At 36.6% G+C, this 14,129-nt stretch overlaps 1 protein-coding gene across 1 annotated transcript; it reads right to left on the bottom strand.

Moving 5' to 3' along the window:
- Positions 1-1,390: 1,390 nt before the first annotated feature.
- On the bottom strand, positions 1,391-7,505 carry LOC142982118 (venom protease-like). The gene is made up of 8 exons (XM_076128464.1): positions 7,348-7,505; positions 6,859-6,962; positions 4,737-4,873; positions 4,301-4,434; positions 3,999-4,167; positions 3,378-3,622; positions 2,679-2,839; positions 1,391-1,896 (listed from the first exon to the last, which is right to left on the bottom strand). The coding sequence occupies exons 1-8, from the start codon at positions 7,406-7,408 to the stop codon at positions 1,735-1,737; spliced, it is 1,173 nt and encodes a 390-aa protein (XP_075984579.1). The 5' UTR covers positions 7,409-7,505; the 3' UTR covers positions 1,391-1,734.
- Between the last annotated feature and the right edge of the window lie 6,624 nt (positions 7,506-14,129).

Raw genomic sequence — 14,129 nt, 5'->3', positions numbered from 1 at the left:
TCAAATATTTATCAGTCAATCATGCTTGTGTGATTTACGTTTTATGATACATAGCAGGTTAAAATAAAGAAGTACTCATGTGAAGAACTCCGTTTATTTTCAAAACTGCCTAAGTATGACACAGGTTCCCAAATTAGTAATATCATGACAATTGTTTAAACACACAAGTATGTAATAAAGAAGCGTTTTGTTCAATGAGCCCACGCGTCCTCCTCATTATAACCACTTACGGCACTTACACCGTTTTGCAGACTCTAATCAATTGCGTTATGTAAACCATTATAGAACACTTCGCTCCTAATATAGTGCAGTGAAAAGCTCATTTTTGTCAATTACTTTGTTTTCTCTCTACCAAAACAGTGTTTGTTAGCACTTGCTAGATAAATGTGAATTGGAAATTGTCAGTTTAGTACAAAGTTGTACATAATACCAATACTGATAATACGAAAGTGTACTCACTTTAACCTACTAGAAATTTTAAACTGCTTTAGTTAAAAAAATAGATGAAAGAAACAGTTTAATTCCAAAAAAGTACATCATAAAAGTATTTTACTACGTAAAGCGGTGTTTACTAGCGACTTAAAGAAAAAAATGAAGCTTTTGATGATTGGCCTATTCTATAAATCTCATGCACCTTGTTACTACCTACTATTTGCCACGACAATCACGTTAAAACACTTTTAGATATAATAAGATTTTCTATGCAGAAATTCTTTAAAAAAAGACTTGAATGGTCGGATAGTCAGCGGAAATATAAAACCTTAAATAGCAAACCAAATGTCTGGCCAAACTCCATAAGGATATGAAACATGATTTTTCATCACCGAGCCTTTTGCTAACGCCTACAATGTGCATTAGTTACCAAATACGCGTTGTATTAAAGGTGATTTAAAATTAATTTGTGATTCTAGATTAAACGAAGTTGTTTTGACACACCTCAGTTGGCACTCGTATTTGCTATGTTAATTAGATATTTAATGAGATTAATTTATTTGCATCATCAATTCATTAAGGGCCAAGCATTTGTTAATCTTCTATTTGACATCAAAAATACGTACGAATCCTTCACAACACTTTTCTTTTTTCCTAACAAAATATGTACAATAATTAAACACTTCTATTTTGATTTCGACTGCAAATTCATCAAGATAATACGTCAAAATTATTTATGACGACATTACTGTATGCCGACTATGCCGAGAACACTATTTAAATAAATACCGCGTCATCAAATCTGAAATGACAGGACATAGATAACTGCAATATAATCCACAGGATGTAACTGATAGACAACTTTATTTTCATTAAATTATGCAGCTTCAGAGCCGTCCATTTCTACTTTATATATTTACATGGGTATCCCAGAAAACAGTAGTAATAAAACAATACCTAATATGAATGATTTACTTGATGTATTATTTTTAACAATTAAGAGAAACGCTTTCGCTACGAAGCGATAACCGAGTAATACACAATTTGCAATTATTTTTAGAGCAATTTTAATAGTCAAACGTTCTCTACGCGATAGTCCAGAGTAGGTATCAGTAGGAAATCGAGCTACTTATCACCTGACCCTCTTATTCATAAAAATATATGAAGTTATGACTGGCTTATAAAGTGTTTTGTTTCTTTCACTCCTTAGCGAAATGAAAGAGAGAAAACATATTATAGTAGTTTTTTAACTAAAATAAGTTTATAGTGTGTTTATGAATAAGAGGGTGAGTATTTAAGAAGTTAGAAACGTGTGTTCTGTACGATCCAGGGTAGGAAGTGTTCGACGCGGGTGTAGATGCCGGGGTGATTGGGCTCTCCACAGCGCACGCCCCAAGACACAACACCGATGATCGTCCAACGACCGCTTGGCATCTGGTACATCAACGGACCACCGCTGTCACCCTTCGAAAAAAAGATGGCTATTTTAAAACTGTTTTTATAGCAGGCGACAAGAAGAAAAATTTAGAACACGCAAATCTTACACGGTAAAAACGACAGACTAGTAAGGCCTTTAGCAAGACTGCGGGTAGTGTAGGAACACAAATGTGCGGTGTCTTGGTTTTGAAGCTGTTTATCTGAGAACCCTTTATTGTTCTTGGTTAAAACATTTTATATGATCTCTGTAATAATAGATATGACTGTTCAGACCTAACTAACAATTTATATTACATAGTACCTAGAACTGTTATAAGACGAGAGGTGCGCGCTCGGCCGCCGTTTGCAGTACATTCTTGTCGCACTAATGCTGGGGAGCGTGCACCTCTACGTCGCTTAGTAGATACGTATAACAAGCATTTTGCGGATATAGACATGTTCTCATTATCTGTCTGTAAATTTCGTAGTGAGGTAAACAATAAAATAAAGGAACTGTAAACATGGTAAAATTTAAAAATGTATATGTATAACAAAATCTAAATGTAAATGGTGACTCAAACAAGAACTAGAAAAGTTAGTTATTAAGTTTGAATGTGCTAAGTTTCCTTGTATCATTTTGTATATAAGTTGTGGAAAATGTAGTGAGTTACACACTCACACATACTGTTTTATGCATGCTCTTTATTTATTGTATATTAGTGTGTAATTGTTAGTTTTCCCGAATAAATAAATAAAAATAAATAAAATAAAAAAACAAACTCACGTAGTCTTCATAATTCTGCATCAATAACTCATTAAAATTGACGTACCTGGCAAGAATCCTTGCCTCCCTCGTGTCCTCCAGCGCAGATGTTCTCGTCGAACACAGAGTCGGTGAAGGAAGCTGCACATGTCTCCTGGTCCCACACCGGTACTGTCACTTCCATCAACACAGTGCTGTGAGGACCGCCAAACTGCTGTGTTCCCCAACCTTTAAGATGAATAGTTTCTCTTTAAACGGTGCGGTTTAATCTTTCCTATACTTTCTTTGTAGGTTTGTATTATTTTCTTACCACCAAAGAAAGCAAAACAGAGAGAAAGTGTGACAATCATTTGGTGGTTAAATAATACTCCAGCTCGCTTATACCAGATTAATGATACCAAGTACCTATTTTTAAAACAATAGTGTAATGAAGTTACAAGCAGATATTCTAAATCTATACTAATATTATAAAGCTGAAGAGTTTGTTTGTTTGTTTGTTTGTTTGTTTGTTTGTTTGAACGCGCTAATCTCAGGAACTACTGGTCCGATTTGAAAAATTCTTTCAGTGTTAGATAGTCCATTTATCGAGGAAGGCTATAGGCTATATTTCATCACGCTACGACCAATAGGAGCGAAGAAGCAACGAAAAATGTTACAAACCGTTTTTGTAACATTTTTCGTTGCTTCTGGAAAATTTTGACCCATTCTCTCTTATGTAACGCAAGCGAAGTTGCGCGGGTCGGCTAGTATTTAATAAGATTCTTACCAATAACGATAGCAGGTTCACCAGTGAGTTGTAAGCTGACAGGCGGCAGACAAATAGGCCAGACATAAGTGTTGAACACCGCAGGACGGTGCAACTTCAAGATCGCTATATCATTCCTGTAGTTTGCTATCTGAAAGCCTTCGTGTTGACGAACTTCTAGCACTTTGAAATTTGATGTGCGGGAATCGTTGGTGCGTCTGAAATCGTATTCACCAAGACGTACGAGCAGTTCTTCGGCCTTCCACCTGTGGAATAACCAGATAGACAAATGAGGTGGCTCTTTCTCAATACTAAAAAAAAGCCTTGAAAACTCGCCAGAAACGTAGTCTAACTCTGAAAAGTAAACGATTATTATTTACTAGCTTTTACCCGCGACTTCGCCACCACCTAAATATTCCCATGGGAATGCGTCATTTTCCCGGGGTAAAAAGAAGCCTATGTCCTTTCTCGGGTATCAAAATATCTCCATACCAAATTTCATACAAGTTAGGTTAGTAGTTTAGGCGTGATTGAGTAACAGACAGAGACCGACAGACAGAGTTACTTTCGCATTTATAATATTAGTATGGATTAGTATGGATTAGTATGGATTATTTAAAATGGTTCTTGGGGATAGCTTACCTCCTCGTGCAATGTGCTGCAGTAAGAACATGTCTGTCAGTAATAAGGGTGCCACCACAGTACTGCTCGAAGCCTTCAGGAGTGACAGATGCCATCCACGGCCAGTCACGAGGGTTTGCCTGTGCTGCACCTAATACGCGGCTTTGTTGACGAGTACTCAGGCCACAACCTACGAAGTAAAAGAAAACTTAATTATAACGCAGTTTTATGTACCAAAGTTTGCAAGGACGTATTTTGCAAAGCTGCTTCAGATTCTTTCGAAAACCTGGATCAGTTGCTATTCTAATTTGATAGATATGAACCTCTGTTCTCAGCTCTGATGACCTTCATAGCAGCTTCATTTTGTTCCTCCTGCGGTGCAGTCGCGGGTAGATCTCCAGCCAGTCCTTCTGCGCCACCCCGTTTCACTACATCAGGACAACATGCTCCCACCGACCTTAGAACAACAATTAGGATTTTTAAAGGACTTTGTTAGCTTCAAAACAATCATTGTTAGTATTATTTATCAGAAAAAATTGGCTTCAAAATTTTTAACGATATTTTATTTATATACTGTAATAACTACCTACTCATTTAGCTTCAGGCGGAAGGCCCAAATCCTGTTATTTTGACTGTGAATCCGAGTTGCACAATATTGCACAATCTAAAATACATAACATTTAAAAATCCGCTCATCAATTTACGATACTTATCCTTCGGTCGGGGTCTAAAAAGAACTGTTATATTGGGCATACTCACGAATGATCAAGAACGCAGACGTATTCCATAAACTTAACGAAGTCTTTGCTAAACTCGTCTTGTATGCAGTAGCGTATTGGTCTGCATCTACCGGTCTTGCCCGTCGGCAGCAGGCATGCTGGCGCTTGCATGCTATTCTGGAGACAATAAGCAAAACAATGTTCCAATGTCGTAAGCTTTTCTCCTCATATCCAGAGAAATTTCAATATGAGTCGTTCGTTTTAGAATTGCAGCAGCAGAATAGCACAATAGAAGGAAGAATTTAACATCAACATTGAGACTAAAGCTTAGGTAGTAAACCAGTGAGTTTTGTATCTTAGAAACATATTTCAGCATCAAATAGACATATGTCGCTCAAGGCTATGTAACTACCTGTTAATTAAGACTCTAAGTTTACTGTCATCAATTATTTAATTTAGAGAGACTCAGTCAACGGAACTTTCCTCTAATGGATAGAAATTGTACTACTTGAAATAGGAATCTCAAACACCGCATCGCTGTAATATCTATTAACTTAAGTACTCTTATAAATAATACAGTAAAAACGTTTAAAAGCCCATATTGCAAGCACACAGGTAGGCACTCGAGTGTCGAGACTACCTGTTACTAGGCGTGACAAACATTTATTCTAAACTTAATGATGTAAATGAACGAGATACGCGGAAATAATTTCTAATTGCACATGTTTTACGAATTAATGACTTTGTTGATGGTTTCGATAGCTGTGCGAGGGATCTATTGGCGCCGTGTTGCGGCACGACGCGGCGACGACGGCGACGTGCGCCCGCGCCGACTACTTAATTGATTTGAATATAGTTTCACATATTAATTGACAATTATACCTGTTTTATTATATTAACTTGTTGCGCACTTCTTGCATGCATTCTTGCACTTTATGCAAGTATTTATACGCTCTTTAATTCACCGACAGTATATTGTATAATTACATAATTTTATGAATTGCATAAAAGTTTCGGAAAACACTTTTAACTGAGTAGCAATTGATATTTGGTAAAATATTGGTAAAATTCGAGGTCTGCAACCAAACTTCCTAAATCCGGGTATTCACAGAGAAATTATTAGGTCGGGGGAAAAGTCTTTTCGCATTATAGTATGTATGCACTTGTAATAAAATCTCTTTGGCTTCAAGAATCACAAATGAGTACACGGTTCATTAGATTTCTTTCAGTGAGCTCGTGAGGGTAGGTGCCTCACGAGCTTTTTTGTGTAGAGAAAAGATTTTATTACAAGTTCATACATACTATAATGTTAATGAACAACTCTGAATCAACTTTTAGGCTCGGCCCAGTATTCGAACCCGTGTCCTCTGCGCGGCAGTTGCCGCTAAATGCGCATCAGAGAAAGTTTGAAAACAAGAAAGATAATTCAAAGACAAATACAGAAGTAATAAACAAGGAATTGCTATAAGTAATCACTTACTAGCGGATATATTTAAGTACCTTTCTTCATCATCATCACTCATCTGTAAATTGTCTACGGCTATTGAAATAGCACCGTTTTATTGCTGCAAGGTGTAATAATATTTAATCATTGAACAATTCTGTTTTACGACAACCATTGTTCTTCGGTGTCATACAAATAAATCGTTGGAATTCTAAACAACTAGGAATTCCGTTTAGATAATACAGTCACATTTTATTACATTGTTTAATGATCAGTTTGCTACTGAAGCAGTGCTATGTAATGATAAAAATATTAAAATTAATTATATTTAGTTAATTGATAACTTAGCTAATATTCGTTTATAATATTTTATGTCATATTGCAATGCAAAGGCTAAACTTATAGAAAAACTTAATTTAAAGTTTTTGTTGTTTATGACCATTTTTGTAAGAGAAACCTCACATCCTATTTAATTTGTATTGACATTAAGGAAGTTTTTTTTTTTTATGAAAAGGTTGCCCTTTATATTTACATTTATGTGCGACTGAACACGATTACGATCTCATCAAACTTTTCAGAAAATCCAACATTAGCGCACTTATATTTTCCCTACAAAACTTTCTAGTTTATTTTCCTAAATTTCAATTCTTGAGAACTGACTGTCATAATCACATTGTTTGCCAATTTAAAACTTCATTATTTGTAAAAGTGTACTTACTATCTGAGTATTCTGGATGGTCAAGAACCGCTTGGCCCTGCCACTGCCGAGGTGCAGTCCTCCTTCATCGATGACATCGTGCCACGCCGGGTCCACGAGCTTCGCTATAAATACACACATTATGTTAACTCATGCTAAGTCATTCTAACTAAGGGAAAGTTATATGCGACTAGTAGTTAAAGGATGCGTGGTGTTAGAATACTTTACTGCAAATAGGTTTTGACAAAGTGCGGGTACATTTTATTGTTCAGTATTCCCGAACAGAAGAGTTCTAAACAAGCTCGATACACAAGATTTCGGCTGGTCTACTGACTTTATCAGATTAAAGGCTCTATCTATATGTGTGTAAGTCTGACAGGTAAAGTATGAAAGATCTGTCAAAATTTTCAATATTATCCGAAAAAAGAAACATAGAAAAACTTTCGAGGATGATACATTAGATCATTGAATCAGACACAAGAGGTAAGCCCCAAACATTACGGTACTCACACTTCAAGTCATCTCCACTAGCACTCACTACAGTCACCACGAATAAAACCAGGAGCTTCATCACAACACCAATCAGTTCGCGGTACAGTATCGAAGTATTAGAGCCACCAGTCCTGGCCGGATACCATCGATAACTGCGCCATAATCCACAGGATGCGGCCACTGATACGCGAAACTGTCCTAAAAACAACCCGCATTATTCTACGTTACCGTTCAAGGTTTTTACATAGTTTTAACATTTTGTTCTCTAATTGGTCTTTCTTCAAATTGGCGATAGGGGTACCTATATGTTGTTAAGGCAAACAAATCCTATGTAACTGTCTTTACTGTACCCGTACTATTAATTGTTACATTTTACCAGAAAGGTCATTATCCTTTTATGCCTAGGCAATTATAACCATTATCTAAGTCTCACAGAAAGACTATCACTTGATCTAACGGTGAAAGATAACATTGTGATAAAACCTAGTATGATAATGTGTAATATTTGTTGAATACGTTTATTGAGGGCATGCGAAGTCCCCAACCCGCACTTGGCCAGCGTGGTGGACCCAAGGCCTTACCCTTCCCTCGTTTGGGAGGAGACCCTTGACACACCAAACAGTAATGAGTAATAAAAAAACCCATTACTGCCATCAGCTAGTTTCATAACTTCACTTTAGAAATCCAAGATCTTGGGTGGTCACAAATATCTCGGCCATCAATTGCACATGAGCGATGACGAAACATTGTTATACATTCCCCGAGGCGATTGTTTAGTCCGAGATGTGTAAGTTAATGTTTAAATATTCGTCAACGCCCCTAATACTGTTATGATAATAACTGCACTGGAAGACCTCGTATTGTCTGAGACCGCGGTCACATGTTGCGTTGTACAACCTCTTTAGAACGATAGAATTTACATTCATGTATGTCTGATGATAATAATTATGATGTCCTTAGGTTATAATTGAATTAAGGTCCAATTTGAAACTCTTATTTTGAACCTACGAATACTATGTCTCGCACATCAAAGAAACCTCAAAAGAAGCGATAAGACTCGAGCTGACAGCTCTAAACTAAACGTTCATATTATGAACTATTGTTAGGAATGTTTAGTCGACTTATTCCCATGTTTGTTTTGCGATATTAACAAACGGGGCAATAACATGGATCCGTGTTAAAAAATACTGCATCAGAATACTTGCTTTTATCTTAGGCTAATGATGCAAGAACCTTATAGAGGAGATCACTACAACAGTTTACGGTTATTGGCTAAGAATACATACGTATTGCTTGTTTGAAAAGAAAAACAGCCAAAACAAGCATTAAGCTTTAATCAAGCTATGCAAATATTGACGGTGAGCGACGCGCGGCGCGAGGCGCGATATTGGGTCGCAATTAAAATACTCGCCTCATTAGACAGACAGGACAAGTTGTGCTGGCGCCGGCTGCGCATGCGCCGTACCCGCACTGCTCAGTACCGCGATTATGCTTAATAGTACCGACTGTACAGTAGCGCGATTCTCTACTATCGGAACCGTCGAGTATCGAGAGTTTGACATTTAAAATGTACTGCACAAAAAGTTATTACGACGCTCGCTACAGGCGCTGATCAGATTTTCATTGAAAATTTCTCGATAGCGAGCCGGTTGTCGATAGTCGATAGTAGTAGATAATCGAGCTACTGCTCAATACTACTAAATAGGTGGTTAAAGTTACGCACAATTTGCCGTTTCCTTTTTAAGTTCGTGCGAATTTTATCTAACGTAAAGGGCTTCGGAAAGGGTGTTATGTTACTTTCCAGGATACAGTGACTAATTTATTCATCCGCGCGTAGTATTACTTCCTTCCTAATGATCAAACGAGAGCATTAGTGAGAGCTTCAACTTTAAAATTAATTATAAACAAGTCACTGTCGAAAACTCAGATCGTTTCTTGCTCTGATCGGAGCTTTAACAGAAATGGATCACTGCTTTAGATTTTAATATGACTGTAACAATGCAAATTTTCCACCTCACCGTTATTATATTCGAAACCATTTATCACAATCTACGTACTAACAATATATACAAACGAAGAGAACCTAAGTGATGTATAGTTTCGACCCAAGACCTTAGAAATTCCGCTGCGGTAAAATATTTGTGCAATTTAGCCTTACCTGCTTCTCTTAGAACCTCTAAATGGCTACTAATCTTGAAAGTAATCCTTAGTTTAACTGAGTGTGTCTTAGTTCCTAAGTCCATAAATCACGGGGAAGTCCTTTGTTGCCACCATCAGTAATAAGATTGTTAGCTCTTGAGGCATTGTGTGCATTGTTGCCCCTCGCAAGCAACGATCCTACAGTTTACGCCCACGGTATGCTAAATAGTATGATCGATGGTATAAAGTCTTTCTGCATAGATGTTTATGCTAACTGTACTAAGATGGATGGATTTGTGAAATAGATTTGTTACGAGAGAGATGAAAGTTTAAAAGTAAATAATTGCTTTTTTAAGTTAGATCTGCAATTTTTCTTGTGTTGTGTTCAGGTACTCATTTTGTGATCCATTGAAATACGTATTTGTTAATCAATACAAAAAGGGGAATGAAAATGCTTATTTATTTATAGACAGGCAGGATACGACTTTAGGAACAATACACCCGCCGGAGTGGTTCTTTGTCGAGAATTTTATCAAGTTTGTCGACGTCTAATTGCAAAAGCCTTGGGCGATCGGGCCTTGAATAGAAATATTGATCATATTTCTTACCACGTCAAATTCATTATCCTTTCAAACTTAACAATAGTCGCACCTATTGTTATATTCAAGATCAAAAGGCGAAAGCAAAACATTTTATCTGCACTTTGTCTTTTGAAGTCAGGAAGTCGCAGACTTGCGTACACAATAAATGTAAAATTCATGTAAAATACGTAATTAAAAACGAATAACTATGCAAAACGTGTATTCACGCAGATAGTGACATAATTAAATAGTCGTAGATTACTTAGATAATCACGTCTAGACTTTGTACGTACCTAGGCACCTAGCTTATGACCTAACGTAGTAATTGCTTTGTGACCTATCGATGCAATCATAGGTGTAGTAGGACCTATTAACTATAGTTTAGTAAGGAGTCATGGTTAATTGTGTTATTGAGTTTCTAAATCGGGAATCGTGTTTCATGCCCACAGGGTCATTTTACCTACATAATAATTGTAATAATTCAAGCAATAGCGCAAGAAACTCGTGAAAAGTGTTCGCATCGAATTCGACACCATTTTTAATGGAATTGAATAAACGCCCTAATATTGGTAGCGCGAAGCGTTCGACTTTTGTCAGTTTCACAGGACTTTGAACCAAAGGGCGACGTTTATCTTTTGATTTGACATACGATAATGTAAAATTCGAAAGCTTGCTATCGACGAGTTGTTCGTGCTTAAGCCACTGTTCATAAAAAATGTTAATCAATCATCCAGAAAAGCGAAATTGTTAAGGCACTTACAGGTTTTAGATTATCTTGACCGTAACCAGAAAATTAATAATGTAAGTACTCTTTTTAACAGAATAAGTACCGTAGTAACCGAAACAACTTTTTGTCCCGACCGAAAGTTTATAGCTCAGTGGTCTACCTACGCTTTTGTTCTTCTTCCATGCAAGTGATCGAGGGTTCGAACCTAAGGGAAAATACAGATGACATATGTGTGCATTATAAATATTTACAACCTGTTGTTTATAATACTGTTGTAACATATCCTCGCAAGGCCAAGAGTTCTTAGAGCAAGAGTCTTGGCCAGTAGTAATAAAATATAGTTATTATTGGTGTATTAAAGTAAACTGTCGTCCAAATTTAGCATTTACAAGATTAGTTTCTGAGTATCAATAAAATAATAATTTATACAAGTCTTAAAAGAAGGCACACATAGATAAAATGTAGTTTGATTACAGTTTGTTATCGTCCACGCGTGAGTCAGCTGAGTGAAATGGGTTATGAGGAGCTCGTCACTCACCCCCACTTATCTATGACGGCTGTGACGCTATGATCTTTCAACTTCTCGCGTTATTGCACTCTCATACTTTGATGCAAATTTTATCAATGACCAAGGAAGATAGGCGAATAAGCTGAAAATTAGAACATTAGTGACAACGGCCTCCGTGTGATCGCTATGCCACTAACACTGCGTCGGGAGTCGGGAGATAATATGTTCAATTCACACACAATTATTCAATAATACATAATTAATGATAAAAATTATGGTGATGTTTCGGATACTGGTCGTCTATGTGCCTGTTGTTTGCATGTTTGCTGAAGTCCCCGCGATATAAAATAATAAATAAAGTTATGTATTGTTTGAAGGTTAATTGACAACAATACGGTTTTTTAACTTAACAAAACAAGTCGTTAAAATGGTAAAGATTTATGTTATATCTATCAACAGCAGGTGGCACCTATCACCACAAAATTAAATAAAATATTTATTATACTTATTATTTCTAAAATGGTTTCCTGTCACGTGTACCCACTTCCGTCGCAGAAGTGATAGAAGTCTGCCAAATTGTATTATTTTGGTCACTTACGTACATTAGGTGTATTGTGGATTCTTGATTCGGACGTCTGATAAGGCAAAAAAACTCGTTTCAATAGGCAGTATACATGTCAACGCAAAATACAAGTAGCTAAAACATACTAATACTACTTGACTTTATATAACCGTTATTGTATTTAGAATGAAATAAACCTGTTTCACAAATCGTGTGGTTAAAAAGGCGTGATTTTACGTATGCATGTAGATAAAAACCAGGGGTACTTTGAAATCGAACCCCAGACCACTGGGTAATTGTATACACTACCACCAAGACCCTAGAGGTATTCAGAAGTAGGTAATACTAGCTGACCCGCGCCACTTCACTTGCGTCACATTAGAGAATGGGCGAAATTTTTCATGGTTTTTGTAACATTTTTCACTGGTACTCTGCTCCTATTGGTCGTAGCGTGATGATATATAGCCTATAGCCTTCCTCGATAAATGGGCTATCTAACACTGAAAGAATTTTTCAAATCAAGCCAGTAGTTCCTGAGATTAGCGCGTTCAAACAAACAAACAAAGTCTTCAGCTTTACAATATTAGTATTGTTATTATCAATTCATTATATTACAATTGATGAATGATTCGAGTTACCACTTTAATATTATAGCAGCCATCAATTCATACGATTGGTAACGTTGAAACAACTACCTACGCGTTCCCTTCACTAGGTATCAGATACTCCTCAACAGGTAATCCAGTTGTACTACTTAGGTTTCGGTATATCTAGTTTGAAGTGGTTTGACAAATATATTATTGGTTACAAAATTATCGTATCAATTTACTTAGTGCAAACAATTCGTTTTCTGATCAAATATAATAAAGTTGTATGGCTGTTTTAAAATCTCTATCGAACATAATTTGTAACCTATATCATAATCGAATATTTTTTTATCTGGAAAATCTTTTGCTGTGGACGCAGCTAGTAAAACTAGTTTTAAACAAACAGTTTCCTAAAGTATTTTTAGAGGCCACAACAAAATTAGTTTTAAACAAACAGTTTCAATTATTTTTAGTAGCCGTATTTATAATTGTTCTATCAAAAGACGTGCATCATGAAGCCCTCATTAAAAAAAGTCTTGCCTCTACCTTGTTTATTGTAAGCTTACATTGTTGTTCAATCATAAATTCACACTTAATAATCAGCATATTGATATTTCTACTAATTAATATCAGAGTTCAAACTATATCTGCATCATAATACAACACAAGGTGACTAGAGGTCGCTCGACATCCGCTGGACCTAAAAAAGAACCTAAATCTATCAAACTGTTCATGTTAATTATAATACTATACCTACTGATATAAAAAGTTTGACTGCCTCCGTGGCGCAGTGGTTTAGGTCACCACGCCGCTACCATTGCGTCGGGAGGTCATGGGTTCGATTCCCACACGGGACAATCGTTTCGGGTCTGGTTGTATTTTGTGTCCGTAGTTTGTATGTTTGAAAAAGTCCCCGCGACACAAGAGCAAGCCTTAGTGCGGGAGATGTCTTTTTAAAAAGAAAAAGGTCTAAAATCTGACTGTCGGACTGTTTCATATCTTCTTGGCCAAACTGTTCAATTATTTTTGGCCAAATTTAACATGGAGACAGTTGAAGACTGGGGATCAAACATAGGCTACTTCATTTCTTCAAAATCATGTTCATATGTTGCTAAAATAGGGATCTTTTATTTTTGCGCCGGAATAGCATGTTATCGAATATTTAGATTTAGTTTTGATTGTGTTCAGCTGTGTTTTTTCCGGAAAAAAGTTACTTAAAATAATTGCAGCAAAGCCGCGAGTATAGCTAGTCGGGTAATATTTTTAAATAGTTGTAAAATTACATATAATTATAACGATGGAACGTTTGTGCGTGTGAGTGGCGTACAAAACACGGTTTGCCTTATCATTAGTCTCGTTAGCATGACCGTAATTATCACTTACCGTCTTCTTAGTAATCTGGTGGAGGCTTTTGAAGTTCCGCAGAAAAAGTGATTGATAGCCTCTTGATAACCGGACGGTTAGAACTGTAGCGCTACCATGAGTTGGTAACTATAGTCTCCCGGAGACACTGTAGTTCTCGTAAAACTCTAACAGCGCCTCTAGCGGATAGTTAAGGTACCAAAATTGCTACCATGGGTCGCCATATTTAATAACGTGTAGTTAAATTAAACAACAGTGAATGTAGATTGGCTCTGTCGTTCATTCTTTCCCTATTTGAGCCCACTGTTGTAGTTGCGTTCTCACGTTAACTACT

Source organism: Anticarsia gemmatalis, chromosome 21 (genome assembly GCF_050436995.1).
Source record: "Anticarsia gemmatalis isolate Benzon Research Colony breed Stoneville strain chromosome 21, ilAntGemm2 primary, whole genome shotgun sequence".
Taxonomy (NCBI): Eukaryota; Metazoa; Arthropoda; class Insecta; order Lepidoptera; family Erebidae; genus Anticarsia; species Anticarsia gemmatalis.
Note: the sequence above shows the minus strand (reverse complement) of the source record. Positions and strands in the feature narration are given on the sequence as shown.